General features: G+C 35.9%; 1 protein-coding gene across 1 annotated transcript in view; it reads left to right on the top strand.

Annotated features, from left to right (window-relative positions):
- Window positions 1-21,471, top strand: part of TTC21B (tetratricopeptide repeat domain 21B) — a gene marked incomplete at its 5' end in the record, with an annotated part of 33,892 nt that extends 12,421 nt beyond the window's left edge. Inside the window, 19 exons of the mRNA XM_084265690.1 lie at window positions 169-369; window positions 1,050-1,179; window positions 1,612-1,769; window positions 3,047-3,271; window positions 3,901-4,139; window positions 4,424-4,496; window positions 5,500-5,610; window positions 5,704-5,842; window positions 6,782-6,888; window positions 7,191-7,379; window positions 10,551-10,661; window positions 11,706-11,787; window positions 12,532-12,682; window positions 13,160-13,321; window positions 13,702-13,897; window positions 15,572-15,796; window positions 18,382-18,502; window positions 19,688-19,755; window positions 21,091-21,471. Of these exons, the coding sequence (XP_084121816.1) occupies window positions 169-369; window positions 1,050-1,179; window positions 1,612-1,769; window positions 3,047-3,271; window positions 3,901-4,139; window positions 4,424-4,496; window positions 5,500-5,610; window positions 5,704-5,842; window positions 6,782-6,888; window positions 7,191-7,379; window positions 10,551-10,661; window positions 11,706-11,787; window positions 12,532-12,682; window positions 13,160-13,321; window positions 13,702-13,897; window positions 15,572-15,796; window positions 18,382-18,502; window positions 19,688-19,755; window positions 21,091-21,168 (2,766 nt within the window). The 3' untranslated portion in view covers window positions 21,169-21,471. The remainder of the gene's footprint in view (window positions 1-168; window positions 370-1,049; window positions 1,180-1,611; window positions 1,770-3,046; window positions 3,272-3,900; window positions 4,140-4,423; window positions 4,497-5,499; window positions 5,611-5,703; window positions 5,843-6,781; window positions 6,889-7,190; window positions 7,380-10,550; window positions 10,662-11,705; window positions 11,788-12,531; window positions 12,683-13,159; window positions 13,322-13,701; window positions 13,898-15,571; window positions 15,797-18,381; window positions 18,503-19,687; window positions 19,756-21,090) is intronic.
- Between the last annotated feature and the right edge of the window lie 2,297 nt (window positions 21,472-23,768).

The raw sequence follows: 23,768 nt of genomic DNA, 5'->3' as shown, positions 1-23,768 counted from the left end.
TGCGTTGGTGATATAATCATCAGTGACATTTAAAGCGAACATACTAAATTTCTTACACTATTCCTAAATATAAAAAAGAAATGGCTAATATTAATAAATAAGTAGTATTTTGAGCTAGAGATGAACATATCTGGAATATGGAAAATGTTTGTGTTTTTTTTATTGTAGGAATTATCTTTCTTGCATGCAGTCTTAGCTATGAAAAAGCATAAGAGGCAAGAAGAAGTTATTGCATTACTGAATGATGTTCTGGACACTCACTTCTCGTCTTTGTGTGGTTTTCCTCTTGGTGTGGAATATTTTGAAAAACTAAACCCTGATTTCTTGCTAGAAATCATTAGAGAATATCTGAACTTTTGCCCATCGCAGGTAAGCAGCTGTAGATCATGTCTGTCGGAAACTGGAAATTATTCTTGGATTTAATTCTGAGTTCACTTAATCATGAAACAAATTTAGAAAATTTTTCTCCTTTTAAAATGGGAATTTATTTTAAATAAGTGTGTTTTATAATACTACAATGTTTCTAATAAGGAGCAGCTAAAATGTAGTACGTTGTCACAGTGGTTTGCGTGAAAGTGGCTATTTCCCAGCTGCTGTTGTAGGTTTGTTACTAGCAGTGTGTGGGGTGGCATGAAGGTAGAAGGGACAGAACCTTTTCTTCTCGCCTTCCTGGTCATTCATTCTAACTTCAGCTCTCTTGAAATTTAGTTCATATTACAAGTGTGTTGGTTGAGTTGGTATAACAATTCAGAGTATGTTGCCAAATGTTTATGGACAAGACTCTTCAGTTTATCTCAGGTCTGAACTGTTTTATCCTCCTTAAATTTCATGAGACTGTCTTGTATTCCTGCCAATATCAAGAAGTTGCATCCAGAAATTTAAAATATTTTTATATTTGGTCACACTGGCAGCTTTTAGGGCTGAAGAAATAACAGTGCTCATTTGAGTTTAAAGTGAAGCTCAGGCTCAAAATAAAACCTAAGTCCCAAACCTGTCAATTGAAGTGTTGTGTTTTGGGGTTGATTTTGTTTGTTCGTTTTTACTCCTAGCCTGCAAGTCCTGGGCAGTCTCCTTCACCACTTCTCAAGCAATGTGCTTCTGTTCTTGAAACTGTGGTAAAAACTGTGCCTGGTCTTCTGCAAGCTGTCTTTTTAATTGCAAAAGTGAAATATTTATCAGGTAACAGTTATATGACTGGCTAGCTTTGCACCACTTTATTTAATATAATATGTAACTTCAGACTTTTAAATCTGCACTGAAAGAAAAATATTCATTATGAACACTGCAATACAGCTAAGTGAAGGATGTTTGAACTGCCTTCTTTGTGATTTATGTGAGCATATCTTAATTGTACACACAGATATGTGTTTTTCCTATTGCTTCCAAAAGAGATCACTTACTGAATCATTTACAGGTGAAACAAAGGGAAAATTTCTTACCTTTGACCTGATTTTTATTTCATTTCTTAGCCAAATGATGCTTTGTGTGTGAGCTTATTCCGTAACTTCTCACATTAATAAAAAAAAAAAAATGGTGACTAATAAATAAATGCTCTGTATTGCACCTCTCTATTTAATACTGGCTAATGTTTCACTGCTTTTAACCTCCTAGGGGATACTGAAGCAGCCCATAGTAATCTACATTACTGTCTTGAAAGGAATCCTTCTTATGCAGATGCACATCTACTGATGGCCCAGGTGTATTTGGCTCAAAACAATGTTAAACTGTGTTCTCAATCCTTGGAACTTTGTCTGAGCTACAATTTTGAGGTGAGTTGGACAAAACAATGAAGCTATTTTATTCAGTTAGTCATTTGAAGTTTTACACTTTGTATAGAATAACTTTAAAATTGAACTTTTTGTGACTCTTCCACTGCAAGTTTAATATCTAAATGTTTATATGAACAAGGTATCTGAATATTTATCAAAGAAATAACCATAAGGACAAAAACTAATAACCTTATTGCAACATACTGAAAGGGTTTTGAAATACAAAAGAAAGAAATGGTAGCTTTTCTCAAATCCTTAAATAAATATTAAAACCATGTTATATAAACAATTTGGAATTCCAGACCAGCCTTGCAACAGTCTTTAAAAGCAAACATAGAAAGACTTGAAGAGTGGTTCAGTGTTTTTCTTGAACTGTTTGCACAGATGTACGATTGTTGTTGAGTATGTGCACAGATGCAAGAGGGGATCAGAAGCTGTCTGTAGTTACCTTTTGACAATGCGTGCTGATTTAAGCACTCTGAGCATTAAGAAAGGAGCTACGTGCTATGCTGTCTTTCATTAATGTGACATCTTTGTCTGGTACATATTTTTTGACCCTTCAGAAGCAAATTTGGGAATTTAAGCACTGTATTTAAAAACTAACTGATTTGTAGTGGTCCATGCCAGTTGTATTTCTTGAACCAATTACATTGCAATATGGGACTTGATTTTTGACATCAGTAGAACTTTATGTACCATTAACACTCTACGGAGCACTCATCAGGTGTGCTTTGTGCTAAGTCTCTTGACAGAGCTTGGCTGAAAAGTGACAAACTGCTCTTTCCTTGCAAGCATACTCCTATCTTGATTCCTTCCTCCAAGTGATACAAGAAAGCTGAAGATAAGCTACTTAAAATGCTGAGGTGCTTGTAACTTTGTATGCAGTTATTTTTCCCTTATCAATTTTTTCTTTTCATCTAAAGTATGTGTTAAAAAGGTGGGGAATGGCAGGCAAGACTCATGCCAAATGATGATTGTGTACTTCTTTTAATTAATTGCCTAATTAAATGTGCATACAGCAGTGTGCGAGATGGTTTTAAATAATGCTGTAATGACTGTTTTTCTGTCTCAAAATCTCTATCTCCCATCTCATGTTACAGTTTTTCTTTTCAATTAAAAACTTATTTAATTGCTAGTTTGCATACTCTTTGAAAACTCTAATATTTTCATAAGCAAAGAAGGAACTAAGGTCAATAATTAAAAGGAAAAAAATCTTTTTTCAGGACATTTGAATAATATGCATAAAGTAAAATCTGGAAACTTATTAATTTTCTTAGGTGAGAGAACATCCTGTTTATCACTTAATTAAGGCCCAAACCCAGAAGAAGATGGGAGAATTATCAGAAGCTATTAAGACGTTACAAATGGCAAAGAATTTGCCTGGAATGAGAAAACCTACAGCTTCCTCAAAAACTAAAGGCAAAAGAATTGAGGTTGATGCAAGTGATCGTGTATCTGTCTTCCTAGAGTTAGTAGAAGCTCATCGTTTGAATGGAGAACCGGTGAGTTGGCAAACTTGTTAAGAGTTAATATATAGCTGAAAACATCTTCCTGTTCCCATTTACTGAAATGTCGACCTTCATGAGTTCAGAACAGAAAATCATCACCTTCTTTTTTTTTCTTTTTTTTTTTTTTTTCCTCTCCTTGTGTTTGCTTGGTATAATTTCCAAGATGTTGATAGCTGACTGCACAGATTATAGTTTAAATGTACAGGCAAAACTCCAAAACCGACACTGTTTGCAGGTGCTCAACTTTGAGTGTATAAAATCCCTTTTAATTTTGAGGAGGAGGTGCTCTTGGTGTTCACTTACTGGCATGTAGATTCCTGTTTTGCTGTCAGAATGAAACTAGAAATATTTTTTTATCATGTCCTTATCTTTGTGTGGCAGCATCCTTAACAGCTGTATCTTTCTAGGACACTAGGTACCTCTAAAGTGTAAGAGAAGCTATAGGGTTGTGTGGTTGGATGCAGCCTCTGGAGGTCACCCTGCTGGATACTATTCTTTGGGCTTTCCTGTGGGTTTATCTGGTTGGTTTGAGTAATGCCCCCCAAGCATTCAACTGCTTATGATGTCTATGTTTGCCTGTTCAACAGGAAATGTATTAACTCAATTGATTTTATTATTTGCAGCATGAAGCTGCTATAATACTACAAGATGCCATTAATGAATTTTCTGGAACTCCTGAGGAACTGAGAGTCGTAATTGCAAATGCAGATCTGGCAATTGCTCAAGGAGATGTTGAACAAGCCTTGACTATGCTCCGAAATATTACACCTGAACAGCCCTACTATGTGCAAGCTAAAGAGAAAATGGCAGATATTTATCTTCAGTACAGGAAAGATAAGAAACTGTATGCTGGCTGCTATAGGTAAGTTTGTGGTGTGTGTATATATTTTCCTGGATATCTAATGATAGCATGGTGAGGTCGTTTTTTCAGTCTTTTTACTACAGTAAGTCAGAACTACTTAGTGACATAATGAATTTGAGGAAGTGCTGAAGTCCTATTTTGGAAAGATATCTCTCTTTTTTTGTTTTTTAACTTTATTTCCAGAAATGAATGAAACACAAAATCTTTAGAGGTTCTCTGTTTGTTGGTTAGATGCTGGTATTGACATGTTAAATATTAAGCAAGGCTCTGTCTTCTGTTTCTAGAGACTTAGTAGAAAAACTGCCAAGTGCTCATACTTTTCTTCTTCTGGGTGATGCATACATGCATATTCAAGAGGTAAGTGCTTGAGATGAATAGAATGATTGAGTCGTTTGTAAACTTTGGCAAGTTGAGACAATGTAGCATGTTGACTCCTATTGATTGGTGGTTAGAAAACAGAAACTGCTTTAGGATGTAAAAAAACGTACTTCAAAGAAAAAGCTGTAGAAAATGTGTTTTTTCTACTAAATGACCGGGTCAAAATCAAGGTGAAATTTTTATTTAAAAGAATACCGGTTCTTAAATTTAACAGAAATCTAAAGTGAGAGCAAAATTAAATTCTGAAAGAAGTTGGAGATGTTTAGATAAGTTTTGAAGCTTAAATTTATTCTATGTAACTTTTCATATTAAAAGTTTTATTTTAAAAAAATAAAATTATTTAATTCCTATACAGGCTTTACATTGTTTGCTTTCTTGGTGCAATCAAAGTGTTATTCAGTAGTTGTAGAAGCTAATGTAGTCAAGTGGACGCTAAGATTTTCAAGGATACACATTTAAATTCATATTTTGAAATAATAGATTGGGTTAGGGCATGCAACTATTAGTTTTGATGGTTATTTTGGAGATCTGTAAGTAATCAATGGTTGTTTACTTACTAATGTTTGTTTATAGCTTTTTCCATAAAGAATAATTACAAAGCGAGAATGATTTATCTTGATTCTGTATCCACTGAAATTACTGTACGACTATTTTCACTACTTAAACTTCTGCAAACTTACTATTGTGTTGGATGATCATCCATGTGTCTCCTCTGGCCACCTTACAGCAGATCTAAATAAATTCAAACTGCTTTGTTTGCCAACTCCTCTCCACATAGTTTTAGCATGGAAATGTAAATGTATGTGGATTTCACACCTCAAATACATAATTTCATAGTGGCTATTCTTCTCTCAGAAGTATCATAGCATAGGAATCAGTGGTACTTGCCAATCATTCCTGCCAGTGTCACCAAGTTTTGTTTTCTTCATACGCTTGTTATCTTAATCCTTGATTTCTGTGTTTTTATATTTTATTGCTGAAGCCTGATGAAGCCATAGAAGTTTATGAGCAGGCCCTGAAGAAAAATCCGAAAGATCCTGCTTTAGCAACTAAAATTGGAAAAGCCCTAATCAAAATGCATAACTATTCAAAGGTATTCTATAACTTCTGTATTGGACAACTAAATATTGTATTCAGTGGTGACTTGAGGGTTATGTGACTCAGACTTCTGTTTCTTTCCTTTTAGGCAATCAGTTACTATGAGGCTGCATTGAGAAGTGGTCAACAGAATTTCCTTTGCTATGATTTGGCTGAGCTTCTAATGAAACTGAGGCAGTATGAAAAGGCAGAAAAAGTACTTCAACAAGCTTTAGATCATGAGCCTGGTAGGAACGTTATTAATTTATATCAAAACATGATTCCTAGTCTTGTTTGTGTTTTCTGCATGAAACAAAAACAGGCTGAAAGAGTCAGGGTTGTTCAGCCTGGAAAAGGCTCTGGTGAGGCTTTAGAGCAGCCTTCTAGTACCTTAAAGGAGGTACAGGAAAGCTGGAGAGGGACTGTTTACGAGGACATGGAGTGACAGGACAAGGGTTAATGGCATTAAACTGAAAGAAAGTAAATTTAAGATGAGATATGAGGAAGAAAATCTTCACTGTGCAGGTGGTGAGGCCCTGGCACAGACTGCCCAGAGAAGCTGTGGCTGCCCCTTCTCTGGCAGTGTTCGAGGCCGGGTTGGATGGGGCTTTGGGTAACTTGGTCTCGTGGAGGGTGTCCTTTCCTAGCAGGAAGTAGCAACTAGGTGATCCTTGTGGGTAGGAAGAGACCTTACTGTTCTGTGATTCTATTCTAAGGAATAACTAAGTTCCATATAAACTTTTTAAAAGTTTAAAACATAGGAAACTTAAGAGAAAGCTAGTTGGAGGTCTGACTAAAAATTTCATCAAACTTAGGCTTTCTGGGTCTACAGTAGCACTTACTGGTTCAATGTGGACTTTCAGGAGTATTTAGATAAGAAATGTCAGGAGTGGCTTTATTTTCTGCATTTTTGGATCAAAAGTTTTTCTCTCATAATTCTGAGAATGCAGGTAGATAGTCAATTTTTAATTTTTTTTTTCCCTTTGGTCTAAAATCTCCCCGTTTCATAGGTTGCAATGTTTACTCTGCCTACTTACACCACACTGAGTGAAATCACAATCCTAAATACATAAGCTAGAGCTGTGAACTTTTCACTTAGACTCTTTCCTGGAATATGTCAACTTTGATTGTTTTTTAACAGGCTCAGTTCTTACAAGAATCATGATTGTTTAATGTAATTCTTACAGTTAATGAATTGTCTTCTCTGATGGAAGATGGACGTTACCAGGTGCTTCTGGCAAAAATTTACAGCAAAATGGAGAAGACTGATGAAGCTATTGTTTCATTGCAACAGGTAAAGGGGAGAATAAAAGACACCCTCACAACCCTATGAAAGCTTGCAACATCCTCCCTAGTTTCACATCTATCCGGGATGTGATTTTTGGGGAGACAAGGCGCTTTGAGTCAGGTTACTGGGGGGGCTGTTTTGGTTTTTTTGTTTTCATTGATCTGCTTTATAGTGGAGATATTTTTACCTGCTTTGTTATTATTTGGGGGGGGGGGGATTTAATTTATAAAATACATAGTGTACTTATAGAACGATAATATAAAATTCCTTTAAAAAGTGTTGACTGTTCATTCCTTCCCCCATACCAGGCTCGGGAATTGCAAGCCAGAGTGCTGAAACGGGCTCAAATAGAACAGCTGGATGTGGTTCCGGCACAGAAACAGTTAGCGGCTGAGATTTGTGCTGAGATTGCAAAGCATTCTACAGCCCAGCGAAACTATGAAAAAGCAATTAAATTTTACAAAGAAGCTCTTGTTCACTGTGAAACTGATAACAAGGTCAGATCTCCCTCCAACTGTTTTGTGTTGTTTTCCTGTTCTGTTTTAATATCTGCAGTAACGTTTTTCCAATTATCCGCAGTGTAGAAGTCTGTTTGTAATTATTTCTGCTCCATGATATACATAGAGCCTTGACCATTCTCCACCTCACTGTTTATCATGACAAAATGTTATATGTACTGCTAATTTCTGTTTCTTACACCAGCTTCTGATTCAAGTGGTGATTTGCATGCACCAAATCCAAGTTGTGCATAGGATCATATAGTGAGCCTGTCCTCATGTAGCACTTCAGGACGTGTAAGGTACAGCATGATAATAATGGAGATTATTAGTCTTGTTTCCTGTCATCTGGAATGAAGTCCTGGTGATTTTGGTTGCTTCAGTCAATTTGTTTCCCTTCTTTGTTTTAGCAGTTTAAGCCTGTTACCTGAATTTTGTATTTTATTCACAAAATGTTGCTGTTGAGCAATGATTATTGCAGCTCTTACCTGCAATGTCTTTTTCCTTCGAGTCTTCTGTTGATAAATGCTGGTAAATTGGAACTTATTTTTATCCCCCTCTTCCTCCTCCTTTCACAGCCCTGGGGCTTACAGAAGCGAAAGGCTATGAAATTTGTAGTAAGCACCAAAATTACTTGTGAACTTTAGTGGGTTTTTAAAATTCAAAATAAGTATAGTTTTTCCAGGTTTCACAATTTTCTAGTATAAGTGTGTTGTACATTTACAAGTATGTGAAGTTTTCTTATTTTGCTGCTTCTTATTGCATAGCTGTCATTGCCAGCTGCTAAATTACCAGTGCATCACCTGTTTTTAATACTTGAACTTGTACATTATGGTTTCGAGAATCTAGGTCCTTCCTAAATCTGCAACTTCAGCATCTTTGAGGCAGGCTTTCCTGAAGGCATCTTGCAAGAATGATGAAGAAAAATTGAGAGAGGAGTGAAAACATCCTTAAAATATTCAAAGGAGGGTGGCTTCCCCTTTTATCATTACAAGCAATGAGACTGCCTGTTATAGTACAGATACAGCTATGGCTTTAGTGGTGTGCCTTCCAATTTAGTATCAAAGCCTTACTCTTTTTTTTCTTTTCTTTTGCACAAGTGGTGAAATACCAGCATGGCCTTTCCATCATACTGTTGAGGTTCCTGTTGTTACAAGATACGCTGTGTAGCACTGGCATTTGTACTGAGTATCTGTTAGATGCATTTAACTGTAGTTTTTTGCTTTCATAGAATCACAAACTGTTTTGATTTGGAAGAGACCTCAAAGATCACCCTCCCTGCCATGGGCAGTGACACCCTCCTCTAGACCAGGTTGCCCAAAGCTCCGTCCAATCTGGCCTTGAATGATGCTAGGGAGGGGGCAAACAGATACTCTGGACAAACCTATGTTAGTGTCTCACCACCCTCCCAGTGAACATTTTCTTCCTAATATGTAATCTAAATCTACTCTCTTTCAGTTTAAAGGCATTACTTGTTGTCCTATCAGAATTTAGCATCTTAGAAAATCTAAGACTGAATTTCTGATGAAGAACTTGTTCCCTGCTTAGATTTCTGTAAGCAAAATGCTTTTAATTACCCACCGCTAGTACAAATGAGTCATCTCACTCTTTCTGTAGCTTCATTAGATTTGAACTTTTATTCCCTCCAGCTTTAAAGCTGTTGCTAGTACAAGGTTGGAATTGAATTCTTTTAGATTACAAAACACGAATTTGAGCTGTTAAACGCCTGCCTATTTCTTGATAACTTCCCAGAATTTACTTTCCCTAAAATTATATATGGATATATCAGAAATTCCTTTGAAGCAATCTGTACCTTGTTTCATCAAACAAAACCTCCTGTATTCTATCCAAAGCATTCCAAACTAGGTTTGAAAGTATACGGCTAAATGTGGAAGCACTGCAGTGCATTTTTTTACGGATTTTGGTTTGTGTTCTTTCATTTTACCTAGTTAAATCTGATAGGTAATACCTGACCTCATTTCTGTGGCCTGGTAAGAGGCAGTGTGGTTTCCAGATGGATCACAGACTGCATCAGTTACATCGTTTCACAGTATTACTGGGTTTTGGATTAGGGTTCAGAGACCACTTCCAGTCTGTAGAATCTATCACAGAACTCCAGTTTAACTTGCATTCTTCTCTGACTTGCCCAAGGCAGGAAGTGTTCCTTGACTAGCAGACTGCTTTTTGGTCTTCCGCTGTGTTATGCATATAAGAATAGTGGCTTGAAGAAAGCTTTCATAATTAAAATTCTTGCATTCATGCTACCTCCATATAATGTCAGCACTTACCCTCCTGCCTTTCTGTTTCAGAATTATATAGTATGTGTTTGAATATGTAAATCACAGGAAGTAGGAAGAAAACAGTTGTTAAATATTATAGAGGTTCCCTTCATATTCTGAACAGGATGTTTAAAACACTATTTTGATTCAGAAGTGCCTTTCATAAGTGTAACGAGAGTTGCAATGTAATTATAAATGTCACGTTTTGAAAACAAAATCAAAACCCATTTTAAAGCTAAGCAGGAGTGACATTGTTGCTCCTTGTCTACTGCTAATCTTTGTGATGGGTTTGACTCCGCTTCAATGGGAACTTGATTAAATATGTGATAGCTGTTTTGTCTGTGTAGCCCTTTATTCAGAATAGTTTGTGATGGGACTTCAGCCTTAGAGACACGTGCTTACCTACATTGCAGTTTGTTAGTATTTATTCAGCAATTGCATCTCCAAAGTGGATCAACACAATCTTAATGTGATGAATTTGGAAATGCAAACAGGAAAATGGTTTCTACTGGAATTGTCTTGTACTCCAAAACTAATTGGTGAATGTAAATTAGGTATTGATTTCTGTCAATGAGTTTAAAACTACTTGCACTTACATTTCTTTCCAAGAAAATTATTTTAGCAAAATACTGTAGTCTTCAAAGCAATGCTATCTGAGCAGCTCTTCTTTTTCTACCTCCAGAATATCTCTTTAAAGAAAAGTTATATGAGTTTTAAAGGTGAGGGAATGGAAATGAATTAAATTAGTTGACCAGGAGCCTACAGGGAACAACAGAGAAAGCTCTCTCTTCAGAAGAGGAATAAATTTTTTCCTGAGGCTCTGAAATCTCAGGTTAATTCTTGCAGAACTGAACCAGTTTTCTTCATCTTAGTTAAATATTTTGATCTACAGGCGATGTTGGAACTTGCACGTTTATATCTTGCACAAGATGATACTGATGCCTGTCAACATCAGTGCTCCTTACTACTAAAGAATGACCAAGATAATGAAGCAGCAACAATGGTATGTGCTATTATGCTTATTTCATTTCAGAAGTTTTTTGAGATTTGTGTGTCTGCAATGTGATGGGTCCATTTAAGAAAGCTTCGAGCTTCTGATTTAAAAAAAAAGTTTTAAAAATCCATCACAGCAAAACGTTCTTCTGTGTTTATGCAAGATAATGATTTAGTACAAAGTTTCTAGCATTCATAGCCTTTGTTCTATCATAATGCAAAAACATGTCTATAAAAATATAAGTAGAGAAAAAAGTAAGATTGACTTAAGCACGGCTTAGTGAATGTTCCATTAGCAATTGGCTGTTGGCCAGGGAAGAAGTTTTTTTTTCCAGTACAGTAATATTAAAGTTAGTATCTAAAAAATACCAAAACAAACCAGCAGCCAAACCTTAAGCACACAGTTGTGGATTTTTGCATCCTTATACAGTCACAGATAATCATATTCCTGCTTAACCATTTTTCACCACAGCTGCAGATTCTCTAATTCTTCACTTAAAAGACAGCTCAATAGTGAGCAACTTGCATTAACACATTAGGAGCAAAATGATTTTAAGACGGGAGTGATTTATTTTTTCACAGCAATGTAACATCTGGAATTAATCCTGCTATGGTGCAAAGACAGGGCTAATAGAGCTCTTCATATGTGTTATTAAATCTACCTTTTATTAGCTACCTCTCAGTGGCGAGAAACCGAAACTGATGAAGCGGGCGATCATCTTTCTTTTTCCCAAGCTTAAAACGAATTTTGCTTTTACGTCTGCTTAATCTGAGTTTATGGAAAATATAATCAGGAGTAAAACCTGAAAGGTTTTTGAAAGGTACATCTATGTGGTTTATTGTCTTTTAATTTCTACCTCAAGTGAAAAAAAGAGATATGAGCCTGTACCTGTGCATTATCCTGTGACTGCATATAGTGTTTATTTTATGGAGTAATGAAAAACCCTACTTGGTTTACTTCTTGTGCAATTCCTGCAGCACTTTGCTGAACTAGAGTTCATTATAAACTGCAACTTAAAATGTTTTGCTTTCTCTAAATTGGTCGATATTATAGATGATGGCTGATCTCATGTTCAGGAAGCAAGATTATGAACAAGCTGTCTTTCATTTCCAGCAACTACTAGAACGCAAGCCAGGTGAATTTAGTAATGTTATTTATAATTCTTTGATACATAGTTCTAATAAGATAGAGGAATAAATATCTAAAAAACACTTTCTCTGGTTAAAAAGAAATGTGCTATTATTAATATAATGGGTACAAAACCTGAAGACTGTTACTTTATATAAAGGCGTAACGCTATTTTAGGGGAAGAGGAGAAAATAATTTCTTACAGATAGTCATTTACTTTCCAATGTAATGAGCATTGTTTACTTCAAGTTAAATATAGCTAGGGTGTTATTTGCCAGTAACCATAAAGCATTTTCTCTTGTATTTAAGATACCGAGTGCATGAGCACCACACTAGCATTTTATTTCAAGATTGATAAAGGAAACTTGCCTTGGACATGAATAAGTTTCTTTAAGCAATTTACAAATCATGACCAGAGAAAATTACCAAAATATTGTCATTTGAAGTATGAAGAATGTAAAGCTTCTTAGTGGACTTCATGAAAGAAGTTGTGAGAGTACAGAAAATGCTTTTGAGTGCTTTTGAAAGTGAAGTACATTTATACTTACCTTTTTTTATAGAAGTATTCCAAGTGTCACTTGGTATCTTCATTCTTCTATCTGTGGTTCCTATGTAATATGCCTTATGTATTACACCATATATCACTTTAGTATGTGGAAAAAACCACCAAACAAGTCAGGCTCTATATTTGTTAAACGATTCATACAGCAAATAACTAGCATTACAATGCCTTGATTATTTGTGTATTTAGATAACTATGCAACCCTCTCACGATTAATTGATCTGTTAAGAAGAGCTGGAAAACTAGAAGAAGTCCCAAGATTTCTTTTAATGGCTGAAAAACATTCTTCCAGAACAAAGCTTGAACCAGGATTTCACTACTGCAAAGGATTGTATCTTTGGTACTTGCAGTTTTAATTAAGATAAGGTTCATTAGTTAAGATAAGGTTTATTTCATTATGTGGTATGCCTTTCAATAGTGGGATAAGTAATAGTAATAAGTGATATAGCACTACTTTTCTAATTACTAAAGTTGCTAGGGTTTGAGGAAAGGTCGTCTTTTCTGAAATACTTTCCAATGAGCTCCTCTTCAAAATGAGGCTATGTTATCTTGTACATCTTTTATATTTCCTGCTTGTTAAAAGGGATATTCTTCTTGCTGGATCAAGAATATTACTTATTTTCAAGTTTTAGAATTTAGCAGACTGGGTTTAGTCTACAAAAACAAGTTAATTGCAATAGTATGTGTACTGTTCAAACCTTGGGTTATCAGCATGTGCATGTGTGTCATCTGTTTTTTAAATGTTTGGGTTTCTTCCTGGGATATAGGACAGCAAATTTTAGTTGCCCAGCTTTAACTATTTTACTTCTGTGTCTAGGTATACAGGTGAACCAAATGATGCACTCCGGCATTTTAATAAAGCTCGAAAGGACAGTGACTGGGGACAGAATGCAGTCTACAACATGATTGAAATTTGTTTGAACCCAGATAATGAAACTGTAGGTGGTGAAGTCTTTGAAAATCTGGATGCTGACATAGGGTAAGGGAATGATGTAAATATTGCTTGGGTTTTTTTTGTCATCCTCTTTCTCTGTTGCCCTTTAATATGTCTTAATTTAAATTGCTAGAACTTTGAGCTCATCTAATGCTTTGACTATTCTGTTTGGTATATTGTGAGAGACCAACTTAAACTGTAGTAAGTCAGTCTGAAGCAGAAAACAGAAGACTATTTGGAGTCCTGGTCACTTACAGTGTTAAAAAAGCTTGTTACAGAAGGGAATCAATATAGAATGCTTATGTAACAGAGCTGTCTTGTACAAAATGACATTCCTTTAGCATGGAATCAGTACTAACTTGCGGTTCATTTGCTGTATATTAAAACAAAGTAGTGTTTTGCAAACACTTTCTTTCTGATAACAGTAATTCAACAGAGAAGCAGGAATCTGTGCAGTTGGCTGTAAGAACAGCAGAAAATCTTCTGAAGGAACTCAAGCCTCAGACTATTCAGGGTCACGTTCAACTGCGAATCATGGAAAATTACTGTCTCATGGCTACCAAACAAAAATCAAGTGTTGAACGAGCACTGAACACTTTCACTGAAATAGTAGTGGCTGAGGTTAGTAACCTTTCTCATTTCCTCAGTCTTCTTTCACACTTGAACTTTTTCTCTTCTTTTAAGTATTCTTGCAGTTTACATTTAGGAGTTGCAGCATGTCTTAGTGCTATTTATTCAAAGATTTTTTTTCTTATTAAAGACTATTATATGTAATTTTTTTAAAAAAAAGGTTACATAACATCGTTTAGAAGTTTTCCATTAGATTGCAAATTCATAGCTGAGCTAAACGCTAACATTGACCATTACGAAACATGAATATTGGTTTTGAGTTGCTGGGTTTGCTTTTTAATTTACAGTCTTGCCAGCAGTTTGTCTAATGTTATAAGTCTATACGGTACCTTCATTCTGTAAGCAAAAACAATTAAATGCCAGCTGCCTTCATAGAACTTGACAGAAGGTTCCAGGGCAACATTATCCATCTGCTCAAAATTGGTGGAAATCTTAATTATTTTATACTTGTAGTCTTTAGCCAAAGGATTAATAATGGATTTGTTACCAGCACCTTTCAACACATTTTTATTTAAGGACATGTAGACACATTTACATCATCAGAATTCTGAGAAATACTTAAAATACCACTCCCACTAACTCTGTGCTAAACTGCTCCTTGGCTGAGCTGAGTATACTGATATTTATCTTGTGTGTGAGGCAGTTCTGAGAATCACAAACAAGATGTCCCTCTGTCTCCGTTACTGACTTCCCTATCCTGCTTGGAATTGTTCTGAGATCCTGTGAATATTGAACATTCTTCGCATGGTAATACAGTTCCACAAGGAAGAGCGCACCTGTCTATTTAGTCTTCTCTCCAGGGTTGCATAAAATACACAGCTTTAATTTCCTCATACTTCAGAGGTTATTGATCCATGCTAGGTGTGACTGTTGAGGGAGAGGGGAAAAGAGTTGATTGTTATGTGTAAGATGGGTTTTTGGTGCAGTAGGTTTGTTCTTGTTTGTTTGGTGTTTTGGTTGTGGCTTTGGGTTTTTATTTGTTTGGGATGGTTTTTTTATTGTTTGTTAGTTGGTTGAGATTTTTTTGAGCCAGTATAGCAAGCCTTTTTACTGCACAGCCCTGCAGGGAGGTGTACAGGCAGAATACCAATAGTGAGCCAGGAATACTGAGAGGGAGAAAGAAACTTTTAAGTTAGTTGCTGATAGAACTACTTTTTGGATTTAGGAGACAGTTGTTGGGATATATGCCCCATTCTCGTCTATACCATTTGCTAATAAAGGAAGGATTTTAAAAATCATTCTTGCTTGAGGCTCTTTTGTAGAATCGTGGCTTTAAACAATCCTGTTTGGTATATGTAGCTTTTGGATACATACATTTTTAGGAGGTGTACATCTAATAATAGGAATTAATGTCCCTGTTACTCACATTTGGCAGGGACCTATAAAATTTAATACTACTTGTATGGTAAGAGTTCAGTTTCTATCTGAACTATTTATTTGTGTATCAAAAGGAGAGGTTTAGTGCTATCAGAATGCTTCTTGTTGATATGAAATGCCTGTGGATGCTTTCAGTGTTTCCTGATCCTGAAGATTTTTAACCCAAACTTATATTTAGCCTCTTATTTAATGTGATCTTCCTCATGATTAGACTTGCGGGAAAAAAACCAAGTTAATGTTAAAAGCAAAACAAAAAAAATCAAGCAGCCGCTGTGCTTTTTATTGCAGAAAGATCATATACCAGCACTTTTGGGAATGGCCACAGCCTACATGATCTTGAAACAGACTCCACGAGCCAGAAATCAATTAAAACGGATTTCAAAAATGAACTGGAATCCTATTGATGCAGAGGAGTTTGAGAAGAGCTGGCTTCTGCTGGCAGATATATATATTCAATCTGCAAAATACGATATGGCAGGTGAATTGTTAAAACGATGCCTTCGTCATAACAGGGTAAGTGCATGTTCAAAGTAAACTTACAACCTTCTGTTTCAATTCATCAGAATGTTTAGTTTCCTCTGAATCATAATTTCAAAATTTATTTATTCTTCGAATTGCCTGGTGTTGCACTTACTAAGGAGAAGTAGACCAAAACAAGCCAAGAAATCAGCAACTTTACACTGGAGGATAGTAAACAAATTTGTGATGCTGTTTGGTCACTTTTATTCATGTTTTGTAATAACTTCCACAAGTTTTAGCTGTGGGGACAGTAAAAGCTTACGGTGTTTATGGAACTTCAGAGATGTTTTTACTGAGTCTTGCAAACCTGATGTAGCTGTACAAATTCTGGAGATGTTAATAGATGTTATCTATCTTTTAAAGTATATTTTTAAAAATTTATATTCATAAGCCTGCTACTATACAGGATTATTTTACTTTAATGCTAGCATCAATACTCTGCTGTGAAGATACTGTCTGGTAGATTGTCTGGGAACAATCTCTAAAGTTTTCACCTCACGGTTTGTGAGCAGGCAAGCTGCCCAATATTCCGCATCTATACACTTCACTTGCCTTCACGTGAGGTGCGTCCGGTAGGCCAGCCTTGCATAGATACTGTGCTGCAGGTTCAGGATATTGTTTATATTGCACAGATTTGGTTTAGAAAAAGACCTGATGCAGTTTGTTCTGTTTTCTGAATTCATTGGTATAGAAGGTCAAGGCTAATTATTCAGACTTTTGCAGCCTCCTTGAGAGGCAGCCTTTGTTGAACTTGTATGCTTTTTATTTCTTGAATGTAAAATTAGGAGGCAGCTACAGTAGTTTTTGCTATCATGTGCTTCTGCAGAGATGGCTCTTAAAATAGAACGTGGTCAATTCTGTTTCTACAGAAAAATTAGTTTGAATTTAGTTAAGACAAGATTCTACCTTAAGGTTAGTTATACACTTGTCCAGGTAGTTAAGAGAAGCTGCAAAAAACCCTTACCACTGGAGGATAAACATAAGTCCTCTTCCAAATTAATACGTTTCTTAAAATAGATAGTCTGTTGAGCAAGTATATACATCACAAGTGACACTTTGGTGCAGAAATTCTAAAACAGCTCTAGAAATGTAGCCCACCAAATAATTTTTCTTGCTCTGCTTGAAAGTGAAGGAGGTTGACACATTAGAAGCCTGCAACTCTGCTTCCTTAACAAAGCAGCACAGTAAAGAACCTGACTTTTCTTAAACTTGCATGCAAAGCTGCTAAGCAGGAATTGCACTATACAAATAAATGTTGAGTATTTTAGCTCTTAAATGTTTTGTTAATTAACAAGACAATATTTTGCATGTTATTCTTCAAGTTGGAAGATTTGAACAAGTTGAGAAAACACATTATTGTGATGAATTAATTTTCAGGATTGTTTCTAGCAGTCGAAATTGAATGATGTATGTGTATTTATAAATATACGAAGTTTGAGTAAATACACTTAGTGAAAACTTCATAAAAGCCTAGTCTTGTAATGTTGGTTTGTTTTGACTTTTAAAGACTTTGGTTTGGTTAGTGAGAACCCAGTGAGCAGATTTCTGTGAAACTGGGGTTTCTTACTGATTGTTCTTCTTGATTTTGAACTTTTTTGTTTATCACCAATGAGAGGGGGTGTGTATTTTTTTTCTATCCTCATCTTCCAGACATTCCCATACTACTTATCCCAGTGTGCTGTAATTTGAACGCTTTTCATCAGTAGATTTTGGAAACCTATTTGGAAATGGACTAATTAGAGATGGAATGTAATTTATATATCAGCATTTCTTTGCCTATGTAAAAAAGTGCATATTTTCATAGAAAATTTGTGTTTCTCTTGGAAATATTTGACCTCTTGGCAGCATGATAATATAGTCTGTTGAAAACGAGGCCACATGGAAGCTAGGGGTTTGCTTCTTTTCCTTATTTCACCCCTGCTCTATGTAGTAAATGTAAGATTTCTGTATGAATTGCTGTACCTTTCGTACGAACTTTTATTATGGAATTAAATTGATTTATATGTATGTCTAACATAAGCGAAGTTTATGTTTCATCAAATGCTTAATAGTTTTTAAACCTGTTTTTCAGAGGCTTGTAACATGCCATTTGAAATACTTAATGGCTGATGTTCTCATCAGGATATTTGTGTCTGTCTTTAGTTTTAAGGGGAAAATTATTATGTAAAGCAGTTTCCAAAAAATAAGGCAATGAAAATGCCTTTTTAAGAAAAAAATGAAAAAATAATTGTGGAAGATACACTTTCCTTCTGGACTTGAAATGTGGCTGCCATAGGGTTGTTACTAACCACATGGTTCTGGAGGCTCTGAACATCTTTGAAGGAATACTTGCAGCATCCCCTGTGATGAGCTTTGTACTTGACTTAGAGTAATTTAGGAAATCGCTGAGCTCAGTTCCATATAACTGGGGTGCACTACAGAGATTTTAAATCAAGACTGTCTTGTAATCACAATTAGTAAAAGTATCACTTACGTTTTCTAGTTGTACAGATTTGAAGTATTCAAGCAATTAAGCTGTCACTGTTTTTATACATAAACTCACCTAAATAAAATTTTGGATTAATATCAATATTTTACAGTCCTGCTGCAAAGCTTACGAATACATGGGATACATAATGGAAAAGGAACAAGCATATAAGGATGCAGCGATGAATTATGAGATGGCCTGGAAATACGGAAACCAAACGAATCCAACAATAGGCATGTGCATATATATAACCTATACATATGATTTCAGGCACTAGAGTGGAAATGAAACAGATATCCTTTGCTGGAAAGGCTGCTTTTTAATTTTCAATAGAGATAGTATCACATAAACCCCACAGGTAGGTAAAGGTGTACTTAACCGTCACTTGGACATCTCATCTGAGTTTGGATGCAGTAATTTTACTAGTTGTTCCTGCACTTGGAGTCTAACTCTTGAATGTCTTGGCTCAGGTCTTCAGGTTTTTGATCAAATAAAATGTATTGGGCAGAGAACATAGATCATGACTTCTGCTATGGTAAAACCCTCTAGAGGGCAGGAATTGAGCAAGTAACAGAACGATTTGGTGTCTAGACATTTCTTAGTGAAGTTAATCTGTGGAATCATCTTGCATGCAGAAAGTCTGAGTAAGCTATTGTAAGGTACTGTGTGTGCATGGTTTTCTGGTTTTGCAAACAGCATTGTGAGAATTGTCATGTGTTAAAACTAAAATGGTTAAAGCTGCACAAACTGTATCTGGCAAGTAAAACTGTATAAACTGATACCAGATCCCTTATCCTCACTTGCAAATGAGTACAATTTAATAAATTAAGTATTTAAAATTTCCAGTTTTAGAAATTGCATGGTTAGAATTTTTTTGTCTTCAGTCCTGGTCCCTGTCCAGGCTGATATACCTGAGCTATACCTTTTAAGTTGAAAATAGCAACACATTGTGCCATGGCTATCTTATGTGTTGGTGACTGGGATTTTTTTTATCAGTGATCTGCTGGTAGTGAAATGGAATAGCATTTTAATTCCCTAGTTTGTTGTTGCTATCCTGATTTTTGTTTTTGCCCTTTAATAATGGAATTGCCTTTACAGACGACAATGTATGTCACAGTGAGAATCTGTGGGGTGCCATAGTAATTGAAAGAGGATAACTATTATGTATCATCTGTAGTAATGCATGCTCTCCAGAATAATGTTTCCTTTTGATTCAAACACAGTTACCAGTATATAAAGGACTTTTATTTACTACTTGAAGTGACTTTCAGTGGAAATTTTGATATCTACAGGCTTAGATGAGAGACTACTAGAAAACAAAAATACTAACTTTAGAAACAAATGGTATCCAAAATTAATTTTAATGTGATATTTTGATTTTTCAATGAATAATTGTCTTTCCTTCCTCTTATTTACAGGATACAAGCTGGCTTTCAATTACCTGAAAGGAAAGAGATACGTTGATGCAATCGATGTTTGTCATAAGGTAGAATTTGTATATGTGCTTGATACTCTGTTGTAGCAACATTCTTTTACATAATAATCCTTTTTTTTTCCCTTGAGTTTAAATTTTGAAAATATATGGCTTAATTTTAGAAAGATGTCCTATATAATAAGTTTGATTAGATAACATCTACATAATTTGCTTTATCCTTAGCTCCCTGGCCACCAGGTAAAGTGACCAGATATCACACCTGAAAACATATTCATAGAATCATCATATAATCACAGAATGGTTTGAGTTGGAAGGGACATCAAAGGTCATCCAGTCCCAACCCCCTGCCATGGGTGGAGGCACCCTCCTCTAGCCCAGGTTGCCCAAAGCCACTTCCAACCTGCCCTTGAACACTTCCAGGGAAGGGGTAGCCAGAGCTTCTCTGGGCATCCTACATCTTCCTAATACCTAATCTAAATCTGTCCTCTTTCAGGTTAATGTCCTTACTCCTCATCCTACCAGTACGTGCCCTTGTGAATAGGTTGTCTCCAGCTTTTAGTCCCTCTCCAGCTTTCTTGTAGGGCCTTTAGGTGCTGGAAGTCTGCAGTATGGTTTCCCTGGAGCCTTCTCTTCTCCAGGCAGAACAACCCTCAACTCTCTCAGCCTGTCTTCATGGGAGGGGTGCTATTAAAATGGCAGTGCCTTCTTTTGGCCTTCTTTTGGCCCAGTGTTTGCAACTTGGTAAATCCATGTGGAAGTATAGCTGCAGTAGTTAATATCAGAAGATACTGTTACCAAGTAACATCCAGTATTATCTTTGTATGGTCCAAACATAAATAGACCAGATGCAGAGTAAGAGTAAGGGTTACTATTACAGAAGTGAAGTGAACATTACGGATTAATAATTATTAGTATTAATAATGAAATAAACTGTCTTTACACTTTTGCAGAGAAGTAAAGATGGCTAGAAAGGACAAATTGAATGGAAGGATCAGGGAGAGGAGGGAATTGACGGGCATGATGAAGAAGGGTATAGTAACAAAGAGCCTGAGGGAGTAAAACCATGAGAGTACTCTACTGCAGAGGAAGCATACCTTGGAAATGTCTCCAGAGGTCACTGTTCTGCATGCAGGCTACCCAGAAACTTAGCCCTTGACCCCTGTGTCTTTTGGTGACTGGGGAGCATGAAAGGGAAGCAAGATAAAGCTGCTTTTGACCTCTGTATGTGGTAGTTTCTAGCCACAGTTAAATATTTATGCATTCTTAAAATGAACTTGTCATGTTATTTTAGTTTTAGAATGTGTAAGCTCAGTGATGAGAGGTATAATTGAACACAGTATTCTTTATTCAGACACAGAACTTTTGGGGTGTTTTGTCTTTTGACAGGTCCTTGAAGCACATCCAAACTATCCAAAGATCAGAAAGGAAATACTTGACAAGGCCCGAGCATCACTAAGAGCATGATTTTTTATATTTTTTTGAATGTCTTGTGGACTTGTTTAGTCTGACTTGGGAAACACCACTGAAATACTGCTGTGACCAAGACCATGTCAGCACAAAAGCATTGTGAATATGTTTAGTTTAAAATAATCCAGATCTCTAGCATAATTAATGGAAAATCTGCAGCTCTGAAAGAAATACTGTGTATTGTTTATTCTCATTCAGGAGAGAATACTGCTTACATGTGTCCTATGTAAAGTGTCACCCAGTGTCATAAAAAAGTGTCAACAGCATTATGAAAATTTTGTAAAGTCATAACCTTGTATTTCGTTTTTGTCTGTTTAAAATAGGCTATTGTTTTGAGTACTACTTAGTGCAGGTGCATTGTTAAGATGCTGGATTTCAGTTTGTATCAACTATTTGTTCATCAATACAGTGTAATCTTTATTACTACAGGTATATGGTGGGTTGGCTTTTTTACATATACTATAAGCATGCTTTATTTTGTAAATCCTAAAACCAGCTGTGTACATTGTTCTCGATTAAAATTTTTTTATTGGAAATCTAATATTTAAAATTAAGTTCTCATGTAAACATTCAGTAAAGGCTTTTATGGACAATGCAAGTCTTACACAGAATTTATTTTCTGCTCAAGCTATTATCCACCTCAGATTTCCATTAAGAAAAATGTTTGACACTTGTAATTTGGAGTCTTTCAGGATTGTATGTATAGAAAGCAGAGCCGTATGTGCAGAGGTTAGCACTTACTTTGTTTAATCCATATAAAACACTTTTCTGGAGATAGCATATTGATTAAAGGGGGTTTTGATCTTGTCTTCCATACAGAATATACCTGTGGATCTTTAAGGGAGCAATAACATGAACAAAAAGGAGAAGAAGCCTCCAGGTTTTTTTCATTGAAAAAACCCAGGGGGTTTACCTAACAAAAAGCACTGCTACACTGCTGTATTTGGTTTGCAAACATCACTTGATGATGTATGTATATGATGATTTATTATGAAAGCAGAGTGATTAAGATTCTTAACCAATTTTGGTTTCCTCCTTAGGTAATTCAACTATTCATGCTGACATTATGTAAAGTCACTTTGACTTGATTCTTAAGTTGCTTTGTTATGATGACTGAATGTTAAGGCTACAAAAGGGAGCCTGTTTACAATCACATCTGATCTTGCCTATCAATCATTGTGTGCTTTATCTTGGGTAACTTTATAGCTTTTGTTTCCTAAACAGATTGAAATGCCTCATTTATGCAACAATGCTACCTACTGGTGGCTTTCAGGCTCTGCATTTCAGTAACTTCTGAGCTGTTGGACAGCTAAACTAAAATGAATAGCTGTGTCTCAGGACTGTAACACTTCTACAAGCTTTGTATGAATATTAGAATAAGAAGAGACTCAAATAAGCATTTTCTTCTTCCCTAGGGAACCTTGAAACTTATGCTCTGGCCTTATCCCTCTATTTGAGTGCTGGCAGTCAGTGTGTACATAACTGTAGTAGGGAGAGTACAGGCTCCATGGTTTTTGCCTGCAAATTGTGCAGCATGATGGAGCTCTGAGGAAGCTGATTTAGGAGACTGGGGAGAAGCTGATAGTGTGGGAGTGGAATGAGGAACATAGATTTGGAAAATGCTGAGGCTGTGGGGGAACTATGAGGGAGCTGGGCTGTGGGAGCCAGTAGACTGTGAATTCTTAAACTGTGTCAGTCTAGATTTTTTTTTTTTTTGCCACTGTTAAAAGAAAAAGTACATAGACCTTATCAAGGCAGTTTCTAGTAAAACAGCATTTCTTTGTACACAGCCCTATTCATACAGGATCAATGTGGGTTTGCTTCATCAATAGCACTGGAATAACCATTAGCTGAAGTTTTGGAAAAAAAAATAGGTAGGTTTATATCAATATAGTTCAGATACCTTCATAAAAGGCAAAACTAACCTTCATCTACATCAAGTTTTTATTATCACAAGATGGACATTACCCTTTCATAAGATGGGTAACAGATCATGTCATGACAATAAGATAAATTAGTTGATAGAAAGTTAATTGAGACTTGAAGCTTTTTCTCTGTAACTTTTGGTGAAGAGTCCTATTCATATACCATGCAGGTAAAAGATTCCTGAATTCTGGATTGCTATCTTGAGCATATCTAGCCTCTAGTGTCTTTTTGTAGGTAGGCCTTTAAAAGAAGGTGGCAAATGAGGCACATCTTTAGATTTCAATTAAAAAAATAAAATGGTGGCTGTAAGCAGTCCTTTAGAGACTCCTTGCTTTAATATAATATACCCAGAAGAGAGAAACGGCCTTTCCATGGTTTATATAAGCCAGTTTACATTTTCCTGTCCTTAGTAAATCTTTTTTTTACTCTTTTTGCAGAAGGGATTGCTTTGTTACATTGTGCTTTACCCCAGCTAATGTAGTGTGTTAATTTCAGCTTTCCTTCTGCTTTTACAGTTTCTTATTTTTAAAATGCACATCCTGGTATCTTTTTTTCAAATGTTCCTTTCTTAATAAATGGCTTTGAATGGAGAAGACTCCTGGGATGGAGGGGAGTCAGTAATGCTAATTTCAAAGAGCTGCAGTCTTTAGTGTGGTGTTGCTTAGCAACCC

Source organism: Gallinula chloropus, assembly GCF_964237585.1.
Source record: "Gallinula chloropus genome assembly, chromosome: 5".
NCBI classification, from domain to species: Eukaryota; Metazoa; Chordata; class Aves; order Gruiformes; family Rallidae; genus Gallinula; species Gallinula chloropus.
This window is presented reverse-complemented; position numbering and strand designations above follow the sequence as displayed.